The sequence below is a fragment of the Capra hircus genome, chromosome 13 (genome assembly GCF_001704415.2).
Source record: "Capra hircus breed San Clemente chromosome 13, ASM170441v1, whole genome shotgun sequence".
Taxonomy (NCBI): Eukaryota; Metazoa; Chordata; class Mammalia; order Artiodactyla; family Bovidae; genus Capra; species Capra hircus.
Window position 1 is genome coordinate 16,423,439 of NC_030820.1, and position 27,366 is coordinate 16,450,804.

Below are 27,366 nucleotides of genomic sequence, written 5' to 3' on the forward strand. Positions count from 1 at the left end.
CTCCCTGTGAGCTGTGTATGGGGAACCTTGGGCTGTCTTACCTCCCAGGTGAATATGAGTATCTTGTTGGAGGAAAGTGCTAGACTGAATTATTACCCCAGTGTTGGAAATGCCTGGGCCTTGGGCCAGTTGCTCAGTCTTTCTTGACCTCATTTCCTTTTCTGAGAAGCGAGGGGATTGAACTTGATGACGAGTATGGCTCATCTGGGGCTTCCCAAGTGGCGCTGGTGGTAAAGAACCTGCCAGCCAATGCAGGAGACATGAGAGATGCAGGTTTGGTCTGTGGGTCGGGAAGATCCCCCGGAAGAGGGCATGACAACCCACTCCAGTATTCTTGCCTTGGGAATCCCAAGGACAGAGGAATCTGGCAGGCTGTAGTCCATAGGGTTACAAAGAGTTGGACACAACTGAAGTGACTTCACACACACACACACACACACACACACACACACACACACACCGCTTATCCAATAGTTTGTGATCTGAAATTGATTGGGGTCCCCATTCAGCACAGTAGACATTCTGGTTGGAAAATGCAGCTTACTAATTTGCATGATAATAGTTTATTACAAATGAAGAGGCCTGAAGGTCCTCTTCATTGTGGTTTATACAGGACTCAGAAGAGTTTCCACTCAGACTTTATTTTTTGGGGCTCCAAAATCATTGCAGATGGTGACTGCAGCCATGAAATTAAAAGACGCTTACTCCTTGAAAGAAAAGTTAGGACCAACCTAGACAGCATATTCAAAAGCAGAGACATTACTTTGCCAACAAAAGTCCGTCTAGTCAAGGCTATGGTTTTTCCTGTGGTCATGTATGGATGTGAAAGTTGGACTGTGAAGAAAGCTGAGTGCTGAAGAATTGATGCTTTTGAACTGTGGTGTTGGAGAAGACTCTTGAGAGTCCCTTGGACTGCAAGGAGATCCAACCAGTCCATTCTGAAGGAGATCAGCCCTGGGATTTCTTTGGAAGGAATGATGCTGAAGCTGAAACTCCAGTACTTTGGCCACCTCATACGAAGGGTTGACTCATTGGAAAAGACTCTGATGGTGGGAGGGATTGGGGGCAGGAGGAGAAGGGGGTGACAGAGGATGAGATGGTTGGATGGCATCACTGACTTGATGGACGCGAGTCTGAGTGAACTCTGGGAGTTGGTGATGGACAGGGAGGCCTGGCGTGCTGTGATTCATGGGGTCCCAAAGAGTCGGACACGACTGAGCGACTGAACTGAACTGAACTGAATTAGGAGAGTTTACAGGAAGAGGGTCCTCATGGCCTTGAGGGTACAAAGGTGGCAGAGATTCTCATGTATTTCCTGCCAGGGGCCATTTTTGTACATTGCTTTTGTGGACCCCTTCCATCTTTCCACATTATAATTCCAAGCTTCCTCCCTCCGTTTCCATTACTTTTGGCGACTGAGGTGTCAAGAATTCTGAGATTATCCAGGATCAAACAGTTAGAGCACAGGCTTAAAGGACCCTCAGTGTCAAGCTTCTCCTTGGCAAATAGAACAGGAAGTAGAAGATGTAGGAAGTTTACATTCACGTCAGTATTCTTAATCTGGACCATCACCATTTGACGATGAGCTGGTGATACTTTTTTTCAGGAGGATATAGTATATATTAGGGACCCACTCAGGCAAGGGCATGGCAACCCGCTCCAGTATTCTTGCCTGGAGAATCTCATAGACAGAAGAGCCTGGCAGGCTACAGTCCATGGGGTTGCAAGAGTTGGACACGACTTAGCGACTAAACCACCGCCACCACTACTCAGGCAAAAAAGCAAAGCTCTCTCCCTAGCCTGCCTTGAGTGCATTCATCCTTGTCCGCCTTGTACTGAAATGAGATAATCATTGCTGGGGATGCGTGGAAATTACCAACCTCCGAAGTTTCCTTGTGCCTTGGCCCTTCCTCACCTGCATGCATCACATTTGCTTAAACGGATTGTCAGCAAGCAAAGCCCAGTTATTTGGAACCAGGTTCCTAATGATAAACACAGCGGCTCCAGTGTCGTCTTTGTGAACAGCCCTGGAGCAGGAGAGACAACCAGGAGTCGTCAGGACTGAACCAAACTGAATCAAACCAAACCTGTTTTGCACAAAATGGCATGAAACAATGAAACTATTGAATGCAGTGTAATTATAACGGAAACAAGACTTGCTCTCACCTGACATTTCCTTTCTTTGTTTCCTGGTGATTGTGTTCTCGTATTGTTCTGTCTGGGTCGGTCATAAACTAGAAAATGACTTTTGCTGGCTTTCCTCATGGGGCGCTTGATGTGGTAAATAACTACTAACTGATGAGTTGGGGTCTAGTAACTGAGGCCAGGGAATTGATAGTAAACTCAAAGGAGATTTTCTGTCTCTAATTACAAAGATTTATAATCTAGGAGCTCTTTCATAGGTCATTTGTAACAGGTCCCTATTCCAAGTCTTTGCAATAGGGAATGTTCCAAACACTACCCAGTGGAGAGCTTTGACCAGGCCAGCTGATCATTTCCACTTGATCGTGCTGTCCCTGGGTGTGCTAGTGAACAATTGAAATATTCCTCGGAGAGAAAAAAAAAAATCTTCATTTTCTCCACACATAATTGGGTTTGTTTTTCTTAATATGATAGAACACTTTGTGCTTTTTCGTCTTTCTTGTGTAGGCCTTTAAAAAATGTATTGACTCATTGGCGCAGTGGTAAAGACTCCGCCTGCTAATGCAGGAGATGCGAGTTCAATCCCTGGTTTGGGAAGATCCCTGGGAGAAGAGAATGGCAACACACTCCAGTAGTCTTGCTTGGAAAATTTCATGGAGAGAGCAGCCTGGCAGGCTACAGTCCATGGGGTCGCAAAGGGTCGGACACGACTGAACAACTAACACTTTCCACTTTCCTTTAAAAAAATGTATGTTCAGTAGCCAAGTCGTGTCCGACTCTTTGTGACCCCATGGACTACAGCACGCCAGGCTTGCCTGTCCTTCACTGTCTCCCTGAGTTTGCTGAAGCTTGTGTCCATTGAGTCAGTGATGCCATCCAACCATCTCATCCTCTCGCCCCCTTCTCTTCTCGATCTTTTCCAGCTTAAGGTCTTTTCCAACAAGTTGGCTCTTAGAATCAGGTGGCCAAAGTTTTGGAGATTCAGTTTCAGTATCAGTCCTTCCAATGAATATTCAGGGTTGATTTCCTTTAGGACTGACTGGTTTGATCTCTTTGCTGCCCAAGGAATTCTTAAGAGTCTTCTCCAGCGCCACAGTTTGAAAGCATCAGTTCTTCAGCACTCATTCTTCTTTATGGTCCAGCTCTCACATCCATACATGACCACTGGAAAAACCATAGCTTTGACTAGACAGGCCTTGGTTGGCAAAGTAATGTCTCTGCTTTTTAATATGCTGTCTAGGTTGGTCGTAACTTTTCTTCCAAAGAGCAAGGGTCTTTAAATTTCATGGCTGAAGTTACTGTCCACAGTGATTTTGAAGCCCAAGAAAATAAAATCTGTCACGTTTCCACTTTTTCCTCATCTATTTGCCCTGAAGAGATGGGACCAGGTGCCATGATCTTCATTTTCTGAATGTTGAGTTTTAAACCTGCTTTTCACCCTCATCAAGAGGCTCTTTAGTTCCTCTTAACTTTCTGCTATTAAAGTAGTATCATCTGCATATCTGAGGTTATTGATATTTCTCCCAGCAATCTTGATTCCAGCTTGAGCTTCATCCAACCAGGCATTTCGCATGACGTACTCTGCATATAAGTTAATTAAACAAGGTGACAGTATACAGCTTGACGTACTCCTTTCCCAGTTTGGAACCAGTCCGTTTCCATGTCTGTTTCTAACTGTTTCTTCTTGTCCTGCATACAGATTTCTCAGGACGCAGATAAGGTGGTCTGGAATTCCCATCTCTTTAGGAATTTCCTACAGTTTGTCGTGATCCACACAGTCAAAGGCTTTTTGCAGATGTTGATTTTTTTTTTTAATTCCCTTGCTTTTTCTATGATCCAGTGGGTGTTGGCAGTTTGATCTCTGGTTCCTCTGCCTTTTCTCAATGCAGTTTGTATGTCTGGAAGTTCTCGGTTCACATTCTGCTGAATCCTAGCTTGAAGGATTTTGAGCATTACCCTGCTGGCACATGAAATGAGTGTAATTGGGGAGATATGACCATTTTATTAGTAAAGTAGATTTGGAAGATAGTAAGAGTTTCTACTAACCTGCTGTGAACAGATTGTGGGCTTATTATTTCAAGTAGAAAAAATTAAAAAAATTAGAGAATCCAGGACTAGCACGGTGGCTCTGTGAAGACACAGAGACCTAGGTTCTTTTTTCTGTTCTATCACCATTAGCAAGGACTTGTATCCTGAGGGTCATAAGCTGACTACTGGCGATACAGCCATCATACCCTTCCTCCAGAAGCAAAGGAAGAGCAAGGACAAAGAAATAGGCATCACAGCAAGTCAGCCCCCTTTGAAGGGTCTTCTGTAAGCCTCACACAATGACCCTGGCTTAAATCTCATGGACCACCTTTAGCTCAAAGGGACGTTGGGAATTTTACCTTTGCAGCTTGGTGTATTAGACTTACGTTAGCTGTTGGAACCTCCAAATTTTGTCTCTTTGGTATTACCTTCCTTGAGGACCTGTCGTCCTCTGCATTGAATGGGCAGGTTGTAAATAATGGTAGAGAGTCCTATGTGGGATGTTTCTGGATCAGCCTGAAAGGGGCCCATAACATCCATCTATGCCCCATTGGCCAGAGCTCTGTCACGTGGTCATGTGTCCCTGAAAAGCTGGGAACTAGAGTCCAGCTGTGTGTCTGGGACAAAATGGAAATGGCCAGCCCCTGGGCACATCGCTGCCCCCATGATGTCAGGATTCTGTTACTGGGAGAGACATTACAACACTGAGAGCCGTAAAATGAATGGTAACAGTCTCAGCCACAGCCTGACATAAGCTCCTGCTGTTCCTGTTTCTCGCAGGGACGCTTCTTGTTCCAGGTTATCAGATCAGGCCTTGTCCCTTCTGGGTCTGATGACAGCAGCCCTTGATGTTTTCTCCATTCTCCAACTTCTTCTTCTCGTTCAGTCACTATGTCGTGTCCAACTCTTTGTGACCCCATGGACTGCAGCACGCCAGGCTCCTCTGTCTTCCTCTGTCTCCCTGAGTTTGCTCAGATTCATGTCCCCTGAGTTGGTGAGGCCATGCAAGTATCTCATCCTCTGCTGCCTTCTTCTCTTACCTTTAATCTTTCCCAACACCAGGGTCTTTTCCAATGAGTCAGCTCTTTGCATCAGGTGGCAAAAGTATTGGAACTTCAGCCACTTCCTGTCCATCCCACCAATTTTAGCTCTTATTTCCAGAGTGACTTGTTTTCATTTGTTCAGTGTTTCCTGAATCTTGATTTTTGTTCCCCAAAGACATGAGAGCGGGCACTTTAACCTTCTTTGACCATAATTAGTGGGTAGGTGATATGTCCTCCTCATGAGAATGAACATGAAGTCCTCTGTGAAATCAGTCAAAGATCACGAGGCCAGGAGTTAAAACATTCTGGCTGACATCCAGCAGCCCATTCTAACGGCCTCCAGACATCTTTAGTCGTGTTCTAACTCTGTCAGTTTCATCCTCCCAACCTGAACAGGGCCCTCCCTTCTCTAGTTTGAGTTTACTCTAGAAATGTCATTCCTAAGAGGTTGCTCAAATGCCTCTGCTTTGTAAAAGTCTGATGCGTCATTTTGGCCAGACCAAGTTTGTTTTCTTTTCCTCTGAGTTCTTGTAATGTTTTGTGCATTTTTTTAAATCTTGTTTTAGGGCCTATTGCCTCATCAGAATAATTGATGTTCTGGTACAGATCACACCAGGGAGTAAGGGTGTAATTCCTGGCTTTTCGTTCCATCTTCAAACAGCTTCCCGAGGTATGGAGTGTCACCATCTGTGCTGTACTGAGGAGGAAATGAGAGGCTACGTCGTGTGGCCTAGGGCTACTGAGAGTGGAAGAGTAGTCTGTTACTGCTCTGTGAGGGTGGTAGGTGCAATGGGGTCTGTGCTAGGGGGTCAGGGCCCAGGACTTCCATATCGGCGCCTGACTCTCCAGTTCCTTGGGATCCCCTGGTGGCTCAGCGGTAAACAGCCCGCCTGCAGCGCAGGAGACGCAGGAGACAAAGGTTCGCTCTCTGGGTCAGGAAGATCTCCTGGAGGAGGGAATGGCAACCCATGCCTTTATTCTTGTCTGGAGAACTCATAGACAGAAGAGCCTGGTGGGCTACAGTCCATGAGCTACGAAGAATCGGATACGACTCAAGTGACTGAGCACGACTGTTCCTTAAGGCACCACTGTCTGTTCTGCCTTTGGCTAAATTTTAAAATATCATGAAATATTTCAAATTGACCAAAAAGCACTGAAAATTAAATGAACAGACTACTATGGGCCCACCATCCAGGCTGAGCAAATGTTAATTAATATATAACCATATTTGCTTTAGATATTGCAAAAAATGCTGTTGTTACAGCACACAGTTATGGATCCATGTCCCATTCTCTTGCCATCCCACAAACAGCTTGTATGGGAAGCTAGTGTGTATATTCCTCTTGTGTGTCTTTATACTTTTACTCCATATGTATACGCTGTACATCCCACAGTGTAGGCTTCGTATGGTTGATGTGTATGTGTGTGTGTTTAATAGAGTGATATAAATGACATCAGTACTATAGCATCTTTTAGTAACCTGATTTTTCTCTGCCATTATTATGTTTTTGAGATTTATCCCTGTTAATTCAAGTAGATCTCATCATTTAATTGCTACAGAGTATTCTGCTGAGTATCTTTATTTGTTATCTGAGGTATCTATATTCTTATAGATACATGTAATATTTCATCCCTCTAGATAAATACATATAACTCTAACTCATTCTTTTTCATGCCCATGTTACATTCCATGCTATGGATGTACCATTCCAAAATTACTGGAAATTCATGCTATTTTCATTATTTTCTACTTCTTATAGTGCTATAATCAGCATATTTTTATCTGTTTCCTTATAGAATGCTTTTATCTCTAAAGGATGGATTTCCTAAAATGAAATTGAACAGGGATAGCCAGTTCATTTCCAAAAATGTCATTAACAGTTTGTAGACAAGAGGTTTCACACATAAATTGACCTTTTTTCAACCTTAGAGAAGGAAGCTGTTCTGTTGAAGTTTTATTTAGCGTTTTTTCTGGACCTCTAGGAAGGTTTAGCATCAGTTGATATGTTCACTGGCCATTCTGGGAACTTCATATTCGTATCCTGGTTCACATCAATTTGCAGGACCAGAGTATCTCTGCTGAGCATGGATTCTATAAGTTACGCCCCCTGGAATTGTCTTATTGGGAAGCCCTTGAAATTAGAGGGATGTTAACTCTTGTCTCATGGGTTGCAGTGATATCTGTATAGTTAACTTAGGAGTATTACATTCCTCTAGATAAATTCATATAACTAACTCATTCTTTTCAATAGCTGTATAATATTCCATGATATGAATATACCATTCCAGCTTTACTCAAAATTTGTGTTTCTACCTCATCCTATAATTTTTCTTTTTACTTTGCTTACAGTGTCTTCTTCTGTTGCCCCACTTTTAATTCATAAGACTTGAATATTTTCTGTTCTACAGTAGATTTTTTTGTTGTTTTGTGCCCTGCTTGAAAATGTTGACTTACACATACCTTCTAATTCTTTTTTCCTAAAGCATTTCCACCAGTTCTGTTTTTTTAACTGGAAATTTTAAGCAATGCAGGTTTTCTTGATATGTAAATACAGCCTGGCTAAGGCCTGGGAGCTCACTGACTAAATAGCGTTGGCTTGGATGCTGTGTCAAATGCTCTGCTGAAGAACGATGCCATGACATGTGTTCTCATCTTTTTCTCTTTCAAGATGACACTTTGATCTTTCCCATTCAAATGCTGTGAAGCTCTCGGAGGGGAAGAAAGGCACAGCCAGCCGACGGTTGCTCGCACTTAGGAGGAAGTTCTGGATTGGTATTTTTGTTGGAAAAATCAAGTAAAGAAATAAGGCCATTATAATCGTCCCTGATGTTTACCCTCGGGAGAATGCTGGCACAGCAGCCTCCTGACAGTTGATCTCTTCCATTCTGTTCTCCTGTCATTTATGATGGTTGAGACACAGTGACTTGTTCCTGGAGAAGAAAGGCAGACAGCCAGGGTTGGAGGGAGGGAGTTCATTTGCTGCTGCTTGAGAAGTGGATCTGATTTAATGGTGTAGACGATTTGTGGATCCAGTTTCTATTTTTAAGCAGACTTTTCAGGTCTGTGACGAATGAAGAAAGAAAGTTAAATCATTTTAGGATCACATTGTGTGTGTGTGTGTGTTTGATATGTTTTCATAACCTCCTCTTGTTGATCTATATGATATGACTTGAGCCATTATAAGGTGAAGTGCCAGTTCCAGGAAGGGCCTGAGGGGATGCAGACCCGTAGCTAGGTGTCTGGCAGATGAGCAGTGAGATGCAGATGGCATTTTTACTCCCCCTTCAGCCAGCACCACGCAGGAGGTGTGGGTGCAACAGTGTGGGGTTGCTGTTAAGTCTAACAGCTGTTAAGTTTTGGGTTTCAAGCCCCTGCTCACCGTGGAGTCTGAGAGCGGGCCTGGCGTGCATCGCCTTTATGACTCATATTTGGTGCAGCAGGTAGAACATAATCCCCATTGTGTAGATGGCAAAACTAAGGCCTAAAGAGGCCCATCTGGGCAGCTTTGTGAAATAACTCAGGCAAGAACCATGGCCCAGAAGCCCTAATGCTCTGTCTGAACTTCCCAGGCTCCTCCCCCTCCTCCTTCCCACACTCCAGGCACCCTGGCTGCCTGCTCTTTACCAAGCCAGGACCCTCGCCAGCCCAGGGCCTTGCATTCATCCTGGAAAAGTCTTCCAGATATGCTTCTGGAATATCCCTCTTCCTTGTTCCATTCAGTTCTCAGCACAGAGACCTTCCCTGGCCACCTCATCTAGAAATGTCCATGCTATTTTATATATATATTTGCCCCCACACTCTATCTTTGTTTCTAGCTCTGACCAGCGCCTGACATATACGTTTGTTTATGGTCTACCTACCTTCTCACTGGCCTGGGAGCTTCCTGGGCAGAAAGCTCGCTTCATCTGCCTCCTTCTCTCTCTACAGGGTCTGGCAAATGCTCACTGCATGTGTGCTAACCAAGCAGCCTGGCCTTTGTCCTCACTGGGGGCTCACAGGTGGGGGACCTGCTCCCCAGGCAGCAGCAGGGCCTGGGGACATTTGCCCCCATCTGTCACCACCTCCAGGAAACAGCGGTCAGTGACGCTTGTAGCTCGTTTCTCTGAGACAAGTTCATCTTCACAGCCGAGAGCTGAGTAATGTTTAAACTCCAGATGGTCCCCAGTGTCATTAAGGACTTCCTGCTGAGCAGGTGTGAAGGTGGCACGTGCCCAGGCCATGCGCCTGGACTTCGGAGGGGAGGGCAGGAGGTATGTCCCTTAGACGAGGAAGTGGCTCAGGCACCTTAGTGGGCAAATACGGGGAGATATTCTGGGGGCAGACAAGCCTTTTGGAGTCCCTCCCCAGCTCTGGGGAGTCTCACTGATTGGAGGGTTGACCCTGGTTTACCTTTTAGAAATCTCAAAGGAGCCCAGACTTGAATAGAGCGTTGTCAGGGGGACGGGATCCTGGCGTTTCTAAAGACGGCATCCCTCTTGCATTGGGAGAGACACGTGTACTTATCAATCCTATTGGGAGAAGCCAAGCAGAAAGGACCAGTTTCCTCTCTGGACATCAGAGCATCCAGGTCACCGTTCCTGGGGCCTAGGACTTAGGGAGGGCTGGCAGGGGCAAGGTTGCCCCCGTATTCCTTTCCCTGGTCTCATGGTAAAGTCATGGAGAAAAGCCCAGTGAACCATATCCCCAGGCTTCTGGCTTTCATTTTCTGTGCAGAGGTATCAGTATCTCAGATGAAGCTCTTGTGCTTTGGGGGCCCTGCTAGGCAGGTGCACACCACTGTGTTTGGCTGGAGATAATGTCATCAGCCCCTCGCAGCAAATTGTTTAGTAGTTGGTGTGTCTGTGGTTGACAAGCAAGTAAAGCTTTCCAGCAAGAAGCTAGAGCCTGTGGATGGATGTAGGAACTTTTCTTTGATCTGGGATAATGTTAATGTGATGATGCTACTACAAGGAAACGGAGCACTTGGCCGTTGCGTTTGAAGATTAAGTTGGTTCCCTTCATGGGGAGATGAAGAATGGGGTGTGTGGGCAGTTTAGGAAGAGAAGGGCTCAGCAGGTGGGGGCCCCTCAGTGTTGATCTTGAGTCTACCGAGTTTTTATACTTTTGAAAGGAATGAACATGAGTGTGTAGAATATTAAGACATAAAGGCAGTAAGGAGGGGGCCTAATTTGAAAACCTGGAGGAGTAGTTTAGGAACATTGACAGAAAGTCCAAATTAAAAATTCACCCACCCTCCTCCTGCAGCGTGTGGGTTCCCAGAGGTGGGAAGGAGAACTTTGTGCCTCGGCTCCTTGGGATTTAAATGGACAAACAGTGTCAGAAAACCAAGGCTCCTGGGGTTCTGTTCACAGGTTAAGAAGTGAATTTACCCATTAGAAGCAGATCGTCATTGACACAGTATGGGTGAGAATTTGGACAATTCGGGGATGAAATAGAGTGAGGCAAACCTCTGCACCCCACCCACTCTTCTTTACCCTTCATGAATTACGAAATTAACTCTACCTGAGGAGGTGGCATAGTTTTATAAATGAAAACGCGTGGCTTTGGCATCAAACCAGAGTTTGACTGTCAATTGATTAACTGATTAGCAGAAGTTTGAAGCTCTTGGAGCTTCCGTTTTATCAGTTGTCACATGGGTATGATGCAGTCACACAGGGTTATTGGTAGAATCAGAAAACTGTTGGCAAAGAGTTTTCAAAGTAAGCTTTTAATAAGGCTTTAGTAAGCAGTAGACTTCCCTGGTGGCTCAGACGGTAAAGCGTCTGCCTACAATGCGAGAAACTCGGGTAAAATCCCTGGGTCAGGAAGATCTCCTGGACAAGAAAATGGCACCCCACTCCAGTATTCTTGCCTGGAGAATCCCAGAGACAGAGGAGCCTGGTGGGCTGCAGTCCATGGGGTCGCCGAGTCGGACACGACTGAGCAACTTCACTTTCACTTTTCACTTTTCTTTAGTAATCAGTATAGATGATGATGTTGATGGTGGTGGTGGTTGGTGATAATCTAGGTTAGGGAAGCTTCATTCTTTTCACAATAACCGATCTTTTTAGGGGAAGAACATTGTTCTCTGGGCTGAAACTTTGCACCTATAAGGAAGCACAGAATAACCTGCATCCAGGTTCTGTCTCCAGCCTGTTCAACGTGCAACTCAATGATGGGAATATGTGCGGACCATTTCATCAGCTTAGTGTAGGGTGATGTAGCCAATTAGGAACAACCACTAAAGGGAAAAAGAAAGAGAAGGGAATTTTCCTCGTGAAAATTGTTTTTATACCATTCAGGACTACAAATAGGGAAATGTTTGCCATCAGTGAATGTCCTACAGGGCAAAGCCATATCATATCACTGTGACAGGGAGGACCCATCTCTGTTTCCATTCAGAATGAGGAAAACAGACACGCAAGATTACCTGTGATACCTTGGACTGGGTTGAGACTGTCAGTCAGCTCTGTTCATTTCCCTTGTTTGTTCAGAACCTTACGCCTTCCGACTACCCGCTGCATGAAGTGACACTCTTCCTTCTGACATTCATGATGTTCACAGTGTGCCTGCAAGTTCTCCGTCCGGTGGCTGCTTTCTCTTCCACCCTTACACCTGGGTTTGAGTCCTGGCTCCTCTAGTCCTTGATTTGAGATTTGGGCAAGTTCTTGGACCTTGATGAGTTCAGTGTTCCCGTCTGTAAAATGGGGATAACTACGGATACTGGAGATTTGGATTCGTTTCCTATTGCTGCTATGACAGATTACCACAGACCTAGTGACTTACTAGTTCTGGTCAGCAGCTCTGAAGTGGGTATTACAGGGCTAAAGCCGAGAAACTGCAGGGCTCTGTTCCTTCTGGAGGGCCTTGGGGAAAACCTCTTCTTTGGCTTTCCTAGCTTCTAGAGGCTGCCTCTGTTCCTCAGCTCGCAGCCCCTTTCGCATCACTCCGACCACCGCTCCTTCCTCTCTCTCTCTCTCCCCCGCCTCTCTCTCTCCCCCCTCCCTCGTCTCCCACTCTCCCTCCCCCTGCCCCGAGTCTTACTTGGAGCATGCATGCATGTGGGCTCTAGTGCCCTGACCGTAGGTTCGACACAGGCCCCCTGCACTGGGCGCATGGAGTCTTAACCACTGGACCCCCAGGGAAGCCCCCTGACTGCTGCTTCTGGAACCCCATGTCCTTCTCTGATTCTGACCTTCCTGCCTCCCACTTGTAAGGGCCGTTGTCATTACATTGAGCCACCCAGATAATCCAGGGTACTCTCCCCATTTTAAATCCCTTAACCTCGTCACAGATGCCAAGTCCCTTTTGCTGTGAAGCTAATATTCACAGGCTCCAGGGATTAGAGCATGGTCGTCTTTAGGGGGACACTGTTCTGTCTACCAAAGGGTGCTGCAGTGCTGTGAACAGAGAGGGTGTGTTTTGTAGCTTTACACGCACATGAGCACACATAGCATTTCTTAGCCTTGTCTCCTCCTGGTAAATTTCCCTCCTCCCACGCTCCTCTCGCGTGTGACAGCTGCCACACTGTTCTGCTTTTGTCCACTGGTCTTTCTTGACTTTGCTCTGTTTCCCTGATGTTTGTGTCTTTTGAAACACACTCATCCTTCAGGGCCTGTTTCAAATTTCTCTTGCCCTAGCATAAGTTTCCTAGTGTTATGTATGAATGATCTCTGTGAAGAAGAGGTTTTTCTTCAAAAAGCCATTGAATTTCTGCATTGGTGAAGGTGTTTGGGCTATTGTGAGACAGGTTGAGAGGCTGAGTCACTAGTTCATACCAACCCAATTTGGACAGACGGGTTATCCACCCAGCACAAGCGTGAACTTGGCTCTGTAATGGGATTGTTGCTGACGTTTTTGTCAATAACATATAGCTAGTTGGTTAATCCAACTAGACTTCTAGTATAAGCCTTTAGCTAGCTGGGTAGTCATTTTGCATAGATAGTTACTGATTATTCTCTGTCTTTTTCCAAAATTTTCTCTACTTCATTAAGTAACTTTTAATGGAAAAACAATGCATGTACATACACTGGGTACTTAGTAAAATGGATGGGAAGGAAGTCTTCCAGCAAGCCTCATTCTTAGGACTCTCTCTGGAAGAAATAGTGTTACTTGCTTCTTGTCTGTCTTCTCATAAATTGTGTGTGTGTGTGTGTGTGTGTGATGCAAACAATAACACAAAAGACACTGCTCTACACATTTATTTTTTCACTTCACAATGTATCTTGGGTACAATTCCATATTAGCCCACGTAAGTCTGCTTAACTATTTTAAATGACTGCATGATAGTTCCGTGCATTTTTAGGCTGTAATTTACTCAGTCAGTTTCCTGTTGCTGGACACAAGCAGACTTCATTTTGTTTTGCTTCAGTTTATTGTGTTTCACTGCATTTTCTACTGAGTGGGAGGCTTGGGGCCACCCTGCATTGAGCAAGTTTGTTGGTTCCATTTTTCTAACAACATTGGCCCAGTTCCTGTCTCTGTGTCACATTTTGGCAATTCTCACAATGTTTCAAACTTTTGAACTATTAGAGTGTTTGTGATGGTGACCTGTGATCAGTGATGTTTGATGTCACTATTGCAAAAAGACAACAACTTACTGAAGGCTCAGATGTTAGCACTTTTCAGCAATGAATATTTTAAAATTAAGGTATGTGCATTGCTTTTTTAGATGTAATGCTGTTGTATACCTAATAGACTGTAGCATAAGCATAACTTTTATACGCACTGAGAAACCAAAGAATTCATGTGACATTTTTTGTGATATTTGCTTTATTTTGGTGGTCTCAAACCAAAAGCCGCAATATCTCTGAGGTTTGATGATATTTAGGATATTTACAGTGCTTTGCTACTTCAAACTTATATTAATTTTTTTTAAACCAAGTTTTATTAGGCCTCCTGTTTTCTTTCTATAGATACAACCAAATGTCTTTTCAATGTAGTAATTATTGTGCCAATAAGGACTCTCTCTATATATTTTTTTAATGGGGGAGCTTGAAGGACTAATGAAAGCGTACCTTGTTGTGTAAGTTTGGTTGTCATGGAGCTCAAGGGCATTTCCCTTGAAGTTACCTATTATTGCATCGGCCCTGAGCAAGAATTCAAAGAAGCTTAAAAGAGGGTTTCACATACAAGCCTACCAATGAGTAAAAATGACCGTATGAGGCATGGCCAGCTGGGTCAACGTGAATGCCCCTCCTGGCTTCGGGGTTATGGTTTTGCCCACCCCTTGTTCCCAGTCCCTCCGAAGCCTGTGGATTTGGCATCGGGGATGCTGGACCTTCTTAGCAGGGGGACATGAATGTACACTAGGTCTGGTTAGCCCGCCATGAGAAATGGGAGTGAGAAAGGGCCGGGGCATTCTGAAGAGCCACCTCTGTCTGGAGAATCTTGGCCAAACAGGTGATCTATGAAGGCTGCAGGCCTCGTAGGTCTGCACGGTTGACCAGGAACATAGAGAAGATACTGGGAGTTTAGTTTCATCCAAGTCATCACCCCATCACCCAAGTGAAAGGCGCTCTCGCAGCAAAGGCATGGGTGACCCACAAGGATGCCCTGCGTGCCTTTCACTGTTGCCGGTCCTTTAGCCATGGCTACAGGGAGATTCTGCAATCCCAGAAGAACGGAATCTTTTATTCCACCATCACCTCCAAAACCAGGCTTCCATGAATGCTCCCTGTGGATGTGCTGGGGAAAAAATGACTGATTCACTCAAGTTCCAAATCAGCCTTTCACAAGTGACTGGAGAAGAGCAGAGAGAAGACGTGGGACCACAGCAGAGAAGTGAAGGGGAAAGTTGTGCAATTAAATGAAGTATGTTCTTTAAAATACGGCAGGAGGCATTCATTTGGAATTCATTTCTCTTCTGCAATTGGATCAGTGAAGCAGTTAGCTGGAAAGATTTAGCACCAAGAAAAACCTTAAGAAACCCAGTTGTCACCCGCAGGACAGTGCTGTTTTGCAGCCTTCCCTGTGACGAGTGTCGCCATCGCCCGCTCCAGTGGTTTCAGATGCGGGATGTACTTGGAATGAGAATTGATCTGGGCAACAATCACACTAATCGGATGAATGTTTAGAACATTTCTGTCATGGCTCTTGAAGCTGTTTTCGAATCTGGGGGCTAGTCATTGTGGAATTTGCCAGTTGAAGAAGAAGAGGGTATTTCTGGGTGAAAAAGAATAGCTATTTTTAATGGGAGTCTTCCTTACTAAAGTTAAGAAAATGTCACTTATGTGAGCTGGCTGGTGAGACACAGGTCAAAATTAATGAGGGCTTGTTATACTTTTTTTTCTTGAAAAAAGGAAGTTTGTATTACTTCTAGCTGAAGCGTCGCTATGAACTATCATGTTCAGTTCAGTTGCTCAAATGAGTACTATGTAATTGTCAAAGGGAGGGTTTGAGGAAACACACTTAAAGTAATAGATGTTATATCTATTAATGAAGAGATGCCAGTTTTCATGCACACATATTTGTTGTTGAATTAAGACTTCTCTTTCTGCTTGCTTGTCAGAGCTTTATTCATATCGGGCATGTCTTTCTTTAGGTCACTGGACTGAAGTAGCATACAATGTCACGCGTGGCATATGAATTAGTGAAGATATTTAAGTGAAGATTCTACCAGAAAGAGTTATTGCCGCTTCTAAAATTGCCTAATTTCTGCCTGGAGAGTTTAGACACTGAGACCATCTGACTCCACTACTGTTACTATCCGTTTGGATTCTCTGGGGTCAGTAAGACAACTGTTGGGGTGAGCACACAGGTTTTCCTATTTTAAGAATTGATTCTGCTCTGGAACAAGAGGTCTCAAAGGCACCTGTTTGTTTCTCTGCTGTCTCAAGCCAAATATTACCAACTTCATTTCTACTGTTTAGATTTTTTTTCTTTTCTTTCCCATCAGCCCTTGATATTGTCCTGGCCTGACCCTGGGAAAAACAGTAGGCTTAGTGGAAAAGAATATTTTAGATTTATGGTCCAGAGCCTGGGGTAACATCTGTCTGTCCAGTTGCACATTTTAGTAGTGGCAGTGGGCTAGAGGTGATGGTGTTAATAAAGATAATAACACAGCCAATCTGATTTGCATGTAGAATGATTCAGAGGCTTGGAAACTCAATGGACAAGTAATAGCTGGCTCTGAACTAATAGGGCAGATCATTTCAGCAGCATCTGATTATTTCTTGGTCTAATTTGAGATGGATATAATTTTATCAAGTGGCCACTTTAGTGTACTCTCGGAATCAGAAAGACAGCCCTGGAATTCCTGATTTTGCTTAAAAATCAGCGGTGTCTTTTAGAGGTTTCCCCAGTTCAGTCATATGGACATGTGGGGAGCACCGAAAATATACAAGTCATAGCAGGTAGTCAGAGACTAAATGTTTGTATATTTTGTGATGCAGTTGCTCTTGTTTGCGAAAAGAGTTTATTTTAACATTATGTGCACTTAGGAGAGCCGGCACGTCAGCTCCTCTTCTTAGGTACTACCTGATATTTGTTCTTAACAACTTCAGATTATAGATCGTAGAAACCGAGAAAGCAGAATCCAGAGATCCTCTTTTTAAAAAATTAAAGTATAGTTGATTTAAAATATTGTGTTCATTTCAAGTGTACAGCAAAGTGATTCAGTTGTCCATATATATGTGCATATGTATTTCATTATAGATTTTCCATTATAGATTATTTACAAGATATGGAATGTAGTTCCCTATGCTATACAGTAAATCCTTGTTTATCTACTTTATATGTAGTGGTATATATCTGTTATCCCATATTCCTAATTTATCCCTCCTCCTTATAGATTCTTGTGTTTACTTTTTATGATCAGAATTGATAGTGAGTAGTTGTGCTATCCAGTGAATCTGTGGGTGTGGCTTTGCTCTGAGTTCTAGTCTCAGTATATTGCCGCACAATTGGAGGTAAGGTGCTCTGAGTGGCCCTAGGAGTTTGCTTTAACACCTGGAAGGTAAATGTCTCACTGTGATTCACAAAACCCTTAAATGTCTATTTAAAGCAAGGTATCCTTGATGCACATGGATTTTCTGCTGCTTTTCTAGGGAGCTCAAGAATATAAGGACTTTCTGGAACCTGACCCACTTCTTTGCTTGTTTTTCCATTAGTCAGTTGGGAGTTGGGAATCATTTCACTCATAGAGGATTGGGTGTCAATCACTGGTTGAACTTTATAGTCTTTATAGTCTATGGCGTGGATAGTTCTCATTACAACACCAGGGTTCCATTCTTACAACTAACTAGATAAAGCAAAAACAAAGCAGTGTTTTTCCAGAGCCATTATTTATGAAGTTAGAAGCAAGAGGAATTCTTTAGTCAATATAGAAAATATGACATTTCCCTCGAGTCTTAGAAATTCAGCTTTCGAAAGATTGTTTATTTTCTCCAATGTGCCTGGCTTACAATCAGAGTAAGGTGTCCCTCCGGGTAATGATGTGATTTGCTTTGAAATGTGGAAGAAAAGGGGGAAAGATTCAGCTTTTGTAATTTGTGCAGCTTATCTTCAGGAGATGAAAATATTTAGCACTTCACGAAGAATTTTTTTCTTTGACCTTTTCAGTAATTCATCATAAAGATTTAATTTAATTGGAAATGCGGTGTGTTTTTAAAAAATAGAATAATTTTCTTTGAAACTCAAAGAAATATCTTGTCACAACTTGAAGAAATACCATTTTCAAGTCCCTGGGATTTTAATTTCCCCCATGATTGTGCATTTCCTAAGGTCCTTTACCTATCTAAAAATCTGCCCTCTCCACTTTCCTAACAAATTTTACTTCTATAATCAAGATAATGATTTATGGGGAGAAATATCATGCCATAAATTCACAAATTAGTGACCTCAGGATTATTCAACTGTAGAATATGATTTAAGCATTCAGGTACATAGGCACACAGTTTAAAATATATCTGGAAAGGTGCAAAGAATTTTTATGCTTCGAGAGAAACCTTTGAGGATCTTTCTGCATAGGCTTGCATAGAAACTCAGAGGACTACATTATAAAGGCGGGAAGGAACAGTATTTTTCCCCTACACCGAGTGGAAGGTCATTGGAGAACATCATTTACTTGGTCCATCTGCAGCATAGGGGAAAATCTGAGGAGAGCTTCAGGTAAGGGTGATCATCAAACTGCCTTGGGCATCGTTTAGCGCCAAACATTGTTAGGAATGGAGACACAGAAGAGAACAGCTTAGGAGTTCTGCTCACATATAGGCAAGCACACAAAAGGCCACAAATGGCATGTGTGCATAAGTCAATAGAGGTTTGAGTCAAGTGTGTGAGCCTCAGAATGACGGCCTCATTCTGTCTGAGGGGAAGACAATTAAAAAAGCCTTCAAAGATAAGGAAATATATCAACTGCTGCTACTGCTAAGTCACGTCAGTCGTGTCTGACTCTGTGTGACCCCATAGACGGCAGCCCACCAGGCTTCCCCGTCCCTGGGATTCTCTAGGCAAGAAACTGGGGTGGGTTGCCATTTCCTTCTCCAGTGCAGGAAAGTGAAAAGTGAAAGTGAAGTTGCTCAGTCGTGTCCGACTCTTCGCGACCCCATGGACTGTAGCCTACCAGGCTCCTCCATCCATGGGATTTCCCAGGCAAGAGTACTGGAGTGGGGTGCCATTCCCATAGAAACAGAGTTTTGCCAAGCAGAAAGAAAAAGGAATGGTATTCAAGAAAGAGAGGAGGTGGGTGGACTGGAACCTATCTCAAGTGGTGTGAAAGGGCATGGGTGTATTTGGGAAATGCCAGCTGACCTTTGTGGTTGAGTGGAGATGATGTGTGCATGGTGGGGCACGTTTTTGCTGGGGATGGCTTGGTGGTGGAGGAGCTTGCAGGTTGGGGTCAATTTGGGGAGAGCTTTGAATGTCATGGAAGTGAAAGTGTTGGTCACTCAGTCGTGTCCGACTCTTTGTAACCCCGTGGACTGTAGCCCGCTAGGCTCCTCTGTGCATATACTTCCCCAGGCAGGAATTCTGGAGTGGGTTGCCATTTCCTTCTCCGGGTGATCTTCCGACTCAGAGATCAAACCTAGATCTCCTGCACTGCAGGCAGATTCTTTACCGTCTGAGCCACCAGGAAGCCCGTTGAATGCCATGGAAACTTGCAAAGGAGTTTAAACTTTATCCTGTGTAGGCTTGAAGCCTCAGTGTTTAAGTAGGGTAGTCACATAATCAGATCTTTGCTTTGGAAAAATAATTTCAGGAATAGGTAGAAGATAGTGGTGGGAAGTAGGCTTGCTGAGGCCAGAGGAGCCAGGAGAGAGTCCTGAATGGAATAACTGGAACTCAAAGCAGTGGTGTAGGGATGGAAAGACAGACAGTCATCTGAGAGTCTTGTTAGTGAAAACCTGGATCTACTTGGTGGTGGAAGTGGGAAAGGAATGAGGTTGAGTTCTAGGCTGGTTTCCTGGATCTACAGAAATAAGAGTGGGTATAAGCGATAGAAGTTTGGGGAAGAAGATACTAGGGCCCTAGTAGGCAGCTGGAAAGATGAGATTTGCACACAAGATGAGATGAGGGAGGTTACAATTTAGATCAAGGTTAGGGGGCCATGAGGAGATGGGTGGTGGTGTGGAAACAGGAAACACCCCCAGGTTTTCCGGGGGAGGGCATAGAGTAGGATGAAGGCTGGGCTGAGGATGCGTCTTAGGGGATCACTGACATTTGATAAGAGGAGGAACAGGTGGCAATGAGAGAAGCTGGATGTACAGATGGGAGGAGAGAGCTGTCGTAGAACCAGGAAGGAGGGAGTTTTAGGAAGGAGGCTACCGCCGTCAGAGGTCACACAAGAGACTGATAGGATGAGCAGCAGGAGAGCCCTGGGTTTAGCATTTGGTCAACCCCTGCCACCTTCCAGTGGCCAGCCCTCCTGGTTCTAGTCAAGGGGTGACGAAGGGAGGAGTCAGATCACGGAGGGAGGACAAGGGGGTGCCAGGCAGGAGCGGCCCCCGTACAGACTGCCAGTTCAAGCTTCAGGTGTGGCTCAGTCTGGCTGGAAGGCTGTCCCGCCCAGAATGAAATGCCCAGCCCTTGTATCTTACAGTTATGGAGTGCGACCTGCTCTGACCTCCCTGTATTTTGTATAACTTGGTAACTCTCAGTCCCTACTTGTGTTCTTAGGAATTTATTTCCCTGGGTTGTCTGGAGACTTTCTGGCTCTCAGATAATTTTTCTTGCTGTCTTCCTTCCCATGACCAGCCCCTTCCCAGCCTTCCTCTCTCTGCCTGTCTCCCTCTCCTTTTCCCCTACTGCACACAAGCAGACACTTTGTTGTGTAATTACACTGAAAGTGCCCCCACTCTTCATTCATGAGCTTCTGATATTTTTAATTAGCTTTCTTGGAATGGGAAAGTGTCTTCCAGTGATTTATGTTTATTGTAGGAACAATAGCAATTTATGCTTTCTTTATATCCCCTGAAGACCAGTGAGCTCTGTCTTTGGAAAGCTTAAAGCTGGATAGATGCACACCGTTTGGCTCAGCGAGGCCGCGAGGTGGGTTTGCACCCTTGGGGCGGGAGGACAGGAGACAGCTCACCTAAAGGCAGTGTCTGGCCCTCCCTTCCTGCCACCTGCCCCTCTTGTGGGGCAGGCTCCCTGCTAGCAGCCCAGCAGAGTGTCTTGAAAAGGACCTGGGAAAGGTTAGGAAGCCTGCGTTTTCTTTTCTGACCTTTCCCACCTGGGCCTCAGTATCTTCCTCTGCAAAACAGAGGACAGTACCTTTCTGTGCACTTCTTGGGTTGCCATATGAATTGGATTCATTGAAATGGGCCAAAGCGCTCTGTAACTGTCAAGTGGTACGTAACATCCAGTGCCTCCAGTTATTCATGTAACTTCTTTCTCCTTTAGAGAGGTAATGAGTGAAAAGGCTTATCAAATTTTTCCCATGTAACCATTTTTTAAGAATTAATTTTTATTAGAGGGTAGTTCCTTTACAATGCTGTGCTAGTTTCTGCTGTTGCTATACATATACCTGGGCCTCCCAGGTGGCACAAGTGGTGAAGAACCCACCTGTCAGTGCAGGAGACGTAAGAGGCACGGGTTCCATCCCTGAGTCGGGAAGATCCCCTGGAGGAGGGCATGGCGACTCACTTCAGTATTCTTTCCTGGAGAATTCCGTGGACAGAGGAGCCTGGCAGGCTATAGTCCATGGGGTTGCAGAGTCGGACATGACTGAAGTGACTTAGCACATATATGTATGCGTACATCCCCTCTGTTTTGGATTTCCTCCCCATTTAGGCCACCACAGACCACTGAGAAGAGTTCCCTGTGCTGCACAGCAGGTTCCCCTTAGCTATCTGCTTTATATATAGTATCAGTAGTATATGTGTGTCAATCCCAATCCCTCCCACCACCCCCCCCTTTCCCCGGGAGCGAGTCCATAACCCTTCACATTCCTTCTGCCTAGGAACCCTCACTGGGAGAATTCACCTCAGTTCATCCCCAGACACACATGAGCAGGAAGAGCAGCTGCTGGCTAGAGGATTCCCTCAAGTTGTTATGAACTGGCTTTTTTGGACAAAAGCCATTGGCAGTGACCAAATGCCACTGGGAATGTCTAGTACCATATATCACTCTGATAAATCTGCCCTGGGTTTTATGTATTTCCGTTTCATAATTGCTGTTCTGGCTGAGTCGAGAAGGTGTCTGTGTATGCCAGGCATGTGGAGGGTGGGGGAGACTGTGACCTGGCCGGAGATCGTGGGCAGATATCTGCTCTGACATATGCCATTTGGGTCTTTCGTGGACTACGGATCTTCTGTCTCTCGGCTTTCTATAATTAGATGCAGGCCTGGAAGACAGACTCCTCTGTCAAGAGTTGGGGTTCAGGAGGAACACTTGCCCCGAAGACTCACAGTTAATTGCACTCAGTGGTGAATTCCTCCCACTGGAAAGGATTTAAAATCTGTCTATCAGTATGTCTCTGCTCCAGGACAGATGCCTGTCCCCGTCAGGTGGCACAGGATGGGGAGAGAAAAGTCTGCTCTTGCTTAGGCATCTGTTGTTGTTTTTTTTTAAATTAATTTTTATTGGAGTTTAGTTGATTTACGATGTTGTGTTAATTTCACAGTGGTACGTAACATCCAATATACAGCAGAGTGAATCAGTTAAGCATATACATGCATACACTCTTTTTTGGATTCTTTCCCCATATGGGCCGTTACAGAGTATTGAGCAGAGTTCCCTGCGTTATGCAGAAGGTCTTTATTACCTGTTTTATGTACAGTAGTGAATATGTGTCAATCCCAATCTCCCAGTTTTCCCCGTGCCCCCTTTTCCCTTGGTAACCATAAGTTTTCTACATCTGTGACTCTTTCTGTTCTGTAATAGGTTCATTTGTGCCTTTTTTTCAGATTTCACACTAAGCAGAATCACATGGTGTGAGTCTTTCTCAGTCTGACTTTCTTCACTCAGTATGATGATCTCCAGGTCCACCCATGTTGCTGTGAATGGCATTATTTTGTTCTTTTTTAGGGCTGAGCGGTGTTCCGTTGGGTATATGCACCCCGTCTTCTTTATCCATTCATCCATTGCTTAGGCATCTCTTGGAGGCTGACTGAAAAACAAAGGCCCCAAGGCACCAGTGTTGGGATGACATTGGTCCTTCTAGTGGCTTCTTTTGATGCAGGAGAGCTCGTCTCTGATCATAATTGTTTAGCCGCTGTGTTTAGTGTCTCTCAAAGGAAACAGGAGTTGCTCCTGCAAGTCTGGAGACCAAGAATGACTGAGTGACTATCTGTGGCCTGCATAAAACCCATGTTACTGAGATCTGCAGCAGACAGGGAAGGTGTCTGTTTTTGTTTGAGTCGTTAGGGAAGTTGTGCCCCCTCCCTAGAGTGGCACCCAGAGGTTTTCTGCTGGAGATAGAGAAGGTGGCAGGTGGAGGGACAAGGCAGCCTCTGGCGCTCATGGACCACCTCTCGGGAGATAGGTAATCTCTGGGCCTGAATGTTCTGGTTACATTTTCAATTTGGGGCTCTGACCTCACAGAGAAAGATTTATGTTTTCAGGTAGGAAAGTCTCCCTGACTCAGGGCATCATGTTTGTTTTTGTTTGACTTGGAAGAGAAATAAGCTGCTCATTGCAGCCATGCACAGCCCTGCCAATTAATTAACCCATGTCAATACCACACGTTGTACACATTAATTACACTTTTACCTATCTGTGAGAATTAATTGCAAGTTTGCTAAGTGCTCTGAAATTTTCTTGGGACTGAAAGGGCCTGGGAGGAATGTAGACATTCTTGTCTGCTTGAGGTTGGGGGTGCCGACAGCTTCAGATGGGTGCAGTCTTTTCTGCAGGAACCTTCCTGGAGGATTCCTGTGACTCCTGAGTTATCATCGCTTGGCTGTTCTCAGAGTGGCAGTTGACAGGGGGAGGTGGCCACACCCACCTGGCCATCCCCGTGTCCCTTTGCAAGCGGTCACCCTTGCCTCTGTTTACTCTTTGCATAAAGACGTTTGGTTAGGAGTGTGGTTGGATTAAAAAAATCACCAGGGATCCTTCTTATTGTTGCTATTACACTTGATTTTGGAAGTGGAATCAGAGGACCTGTCAGGAATCCCCAGATCTCCTCAATCTAATCTGCTTCTTTTTCTCCCTCTCTTTTCACAGTGGGGCATTTTCAGAAGTGGTCTTAGCTGAAGAGAAGGCAACTGGAAAACTCTTTGCGGTCAAGTGTATTCCCAAGAAGGCGCTGAAGGGCAAAGAAAGCAGCATTGAGAATGAGATCGCCGTCCTGAGAAGGTGAGTGCAGGAGGGCGGCCTCCCCACGCCCTCACCGGGGGTCATGCCAAGATGATGAGGTCTCTGATGCAAGGGAAGGAGGAGGCTACAGGGAGCCGCATGCCCAGTGGTCAGAGAGGGCGACCAGGACGCTGACCTGCAGTGAGGAGTGGGCTCGTTAATCCTGACTGCTGTTTATATGGGGCGTCCAGAGCACTTTCCATATTGTATTTCATCTCCTAATGTTCGTGGCAGTCACTTGAGGTCATTATTCTTTCCAAAGAACAGGGCAATCAGATGGACTTCGCTTTGAACTGAGACCCCGCCACTCCCTCCAGCTAGGTGACCTTGGGCTGTTTCTGAGCTCTGCACCTCCTCCATAAACTGGAGTTAGTACATCCCCCAGGTGTTCTCAGGATTAAGTGAGATGGTGCTTAGCAAGTATCTGTGTGGCACCTGCTGCAGAGTGAGTGCTCAGTGAAAGGGTGGCTGCCACTGCCACTGTGGCCAGTAGTGTTATTGGTTTCTTGTTGTTGCTTTATTTTATAAGAAGGAGGTGAAGCTCAGAGATGAAAGTCACTTGTCCATCGCCTTGCAGCTCGGATGTGGCACAGCCTGGGAGGTCAGCCCCACCAGTGTGATTTCCACAATCTTTGGTGGGCCTCTTGCTCTTGCCTCTCACCCGGCACCTGGCACCCAGCGAGTTCCAGAGCTCACTGGTTACCTGCTTTACCTCTTCACTGAGTTTGATTTTGCTCCCCCCGTAATAGAACCTGGATGGGGTTTCTGGACCCAGTTCCAGCGTGCATGGGTTTTCCCTCACCAGCAAGTGATTCTGTTGCCAGCAGACTGTCCAGGAGTTCAGCTCAACCCTGACATTGTCCACCTGGAGACAGAGCCCGATCCTGCAGGTGAAGGGCTCAGTCCCACAAGACCACCCCCATCAGGCTGCTGTCTGAAGCTTGCATGTTACCTGCACTTCGGACCGACTGGCTCTAAATCAGACGCTCCCACGACCCCCTCCTGGGCATTGATCAGTTTGCTAGAATGGCTTGCAGAACTCAGGAAAACCCATTTACTCACTAAACGGCCAAATTATTATGAAAGGATCTTAAAGGATGTGAACCAAGAACCAGATGAAGAGATACACACAGCAGGGTCCTGAACAAAGAGGCTTCTGTCCTCCTGAAGCGTGAGGCCAGCGTGGCACACAGAAGCATTCTGGTTCCCCAATGCGGAAGCTCTCCAAAAAGGGACAAAAACTTGTCCTTTGGGGCTTTTATGGAGGCTTCATTATATAGTTGTGATTGATAAAATCATCAGCCATTGGTGACTGATTCAACCTCCAGCCCCTCTCCTCTCCCTGGAAATCTGGGGGATGGAATGAAAGCCCCAACCCTCTAGTCACACGGTTGGTTCTCCTGGCAGCTAGCCTCCGGCCTGGGCTTCCCTGGTGGCTCAGATGGTAAAGATTCTCTCTGCAATCTGGGAGACCCAGGTTTGATTGCTGGGTTGGAAGGATCCCCTGGAGAAGGGAAAGGCAACGCCCTCCAGTATTCTTGCCTGGAGAATTCCATGGGCAGAGAAGACTCGCTGGCTACAGTCCATGGGGTTGCAAAGAGTCAGACACGACTGAGTGACTAACACACACACACACAGCCTCCAGCCTGGTGCTTCTAAAAGTCACCTCATTCACATAACAAAGACACCTTTGTCTCTCACACTTAGGAAATTCCAAGAGCTTTATGAGCTGGAAGTTGGGACCTGTGGACAAGACCAAATGTATATTTCTTACGTGCGTGCTAAGTTGCTTCAGTCGTATCCAACTTTTTGTGACCCCATGGACTGTAGCCTGCCAGGCTGCTCTGTCCATAGGATTCGCCAGGCAAGAGTACTGGAGTGGGTTGCCTTTCCCTTCATCAGAGGATCTTCCTGACCCAGGGATCGAATCCGGGTCTCTTATGTCTCCTGCGTCAGCAAGTGGGTTCTTTGCCACTAGTGCCACATGGGAAGCCCTATCCCAGCATCTCAGAACTAAGTCAGAGTAATGCCTCCAGCTCAAAGATGCCGAGAACCGTTCTGAGGTGGTTGGATCCTCCCAAAAGGTGGTCTCCCGTTAGCACGGTGTCCAGGCCTCTCCCCTCATTTTCATGGTCAAGCCATTCCCCCCATGTCTCCCAAGGTTTGAGGGAACAAAGTTTTATATGGAACTTGCTTTTGTGTGAGTGTATCCGAGCATTGTGCTATGAAGTTTTTAAGCTCTCCTATTAGCAAAAGATGCTAGAAATATCCTTGAGATTTTGGGGATTTGGAATCAGCACAGAGCAAGAATCCCTGTACAGATAAGTGAAAAAGAATGGGAACACGCCTTACTGGGTCTCAAAACAAAGTGTCTGGGTTTTCCTGAATAAGCTCTCCCACTTCTGTGTCTTAGAGACCAGCTGTTCCCACTGAACGACGCTTTGTTGCCATCAGTACAAACCCAGCACCACCGAGGTGGTTGGGATCTTCCTGTCCTTTTCAGCATATGTGATATGTGTTCTGGAACAAATGGGTCTCAATAGTACTTTTTATTACAAGCATTTTCTCTTATTTGTTTGGTCTCTTAGGGACCTGAAGAGTTTCACGTTGTCCTGTGAGGACTGCATGAAATAATTCTGTGGCAAAGAATTTGGGAAAACAAATTTCTCTACGTACATTAGCATCAAGCAGGAAAACACTATGTTAATGAAACATTTATTTAAATTGCCCATTTTCCAATGTGAAATCAGCACCCGGAGAAGAGGGATTTGGCTGCGTATAAAGTTGAAGCCACGTTGCAGATATTTGACATTTTAGATGGAAATCTGGGTGGGCTCAGAGCCTTCCAGAGGTTCTTCCTTGGACACAAGGGCTGCCTGTTGCCGAATCAACGAAAGGTGCCTTTGTTTTTGGGTGTCTCCCTCATGAGCTTAGAAGCCACAAAACCAAGGAGGTCAGGTTTTCTTTTTGGTGATATTTTCTGTCTCCCTGGGCAAGGGCAGCAGATGCAAACTTCATAAACCAGTCATGGCTCACGTCTTGGTCTTTCTGCCTCAGTAGCGCCTCTACCCCGTGGCTCCCTCAAATGGTGCACACTTCAGCAAGAGGGCGGTTCAAGCAAGGCAGGACCAGGGACTGGGAATCACTTATTTTGATAGTTCTCACTCTCTGCTATTGGGGTGCCTTGAAGTGTGACCCTTCTTTCAGGAATGGAAAACCAGTGATTTCTCAGGGGATAAAATGGGCTGTATCTCCTATATGGGTTTTGGTCCCTGTGAATGATTTACAAGTAGAATAAGAGGCTGTCTCATGTCATAAGCAGTCGAAAGCGAAGTGTAATATATTAGTTGTAGAAAAGATAGTTTTGGAACTACTGTCAAGAGCCACCATTGAAACATTCATTCATTTCACTGATGTTTATTAAATTCCTGT

The 27,366-nt window shown here is 45.3% G+C and overlaps 1 protein-coding gene across 2 annotated transcripts in view; it reads left to right on the forward strand.

Moving 5' to 3' along the window:
* CAMK1D (calcium/calmodulin dependent protein kinase ID) overlaps nt 1-27,366 on the forward strand; it is a 393,621-nt gene that overhangs the window by 136,096 nt on the left and 230,159 nt on the right. For both annotated transcript variants that reach the window (XM_018057012.1, XM_018057013.1), the window contains exon 2: nt 23,803-23,934. In XM_018057012.1, coding sequence (XP_017912501.1) covers nt 23,803-23,934 — 132 coding nt within the window. The remainder of the gene's footprint in view (nt 1-23,802; nt 23,935-27,366) is intronic.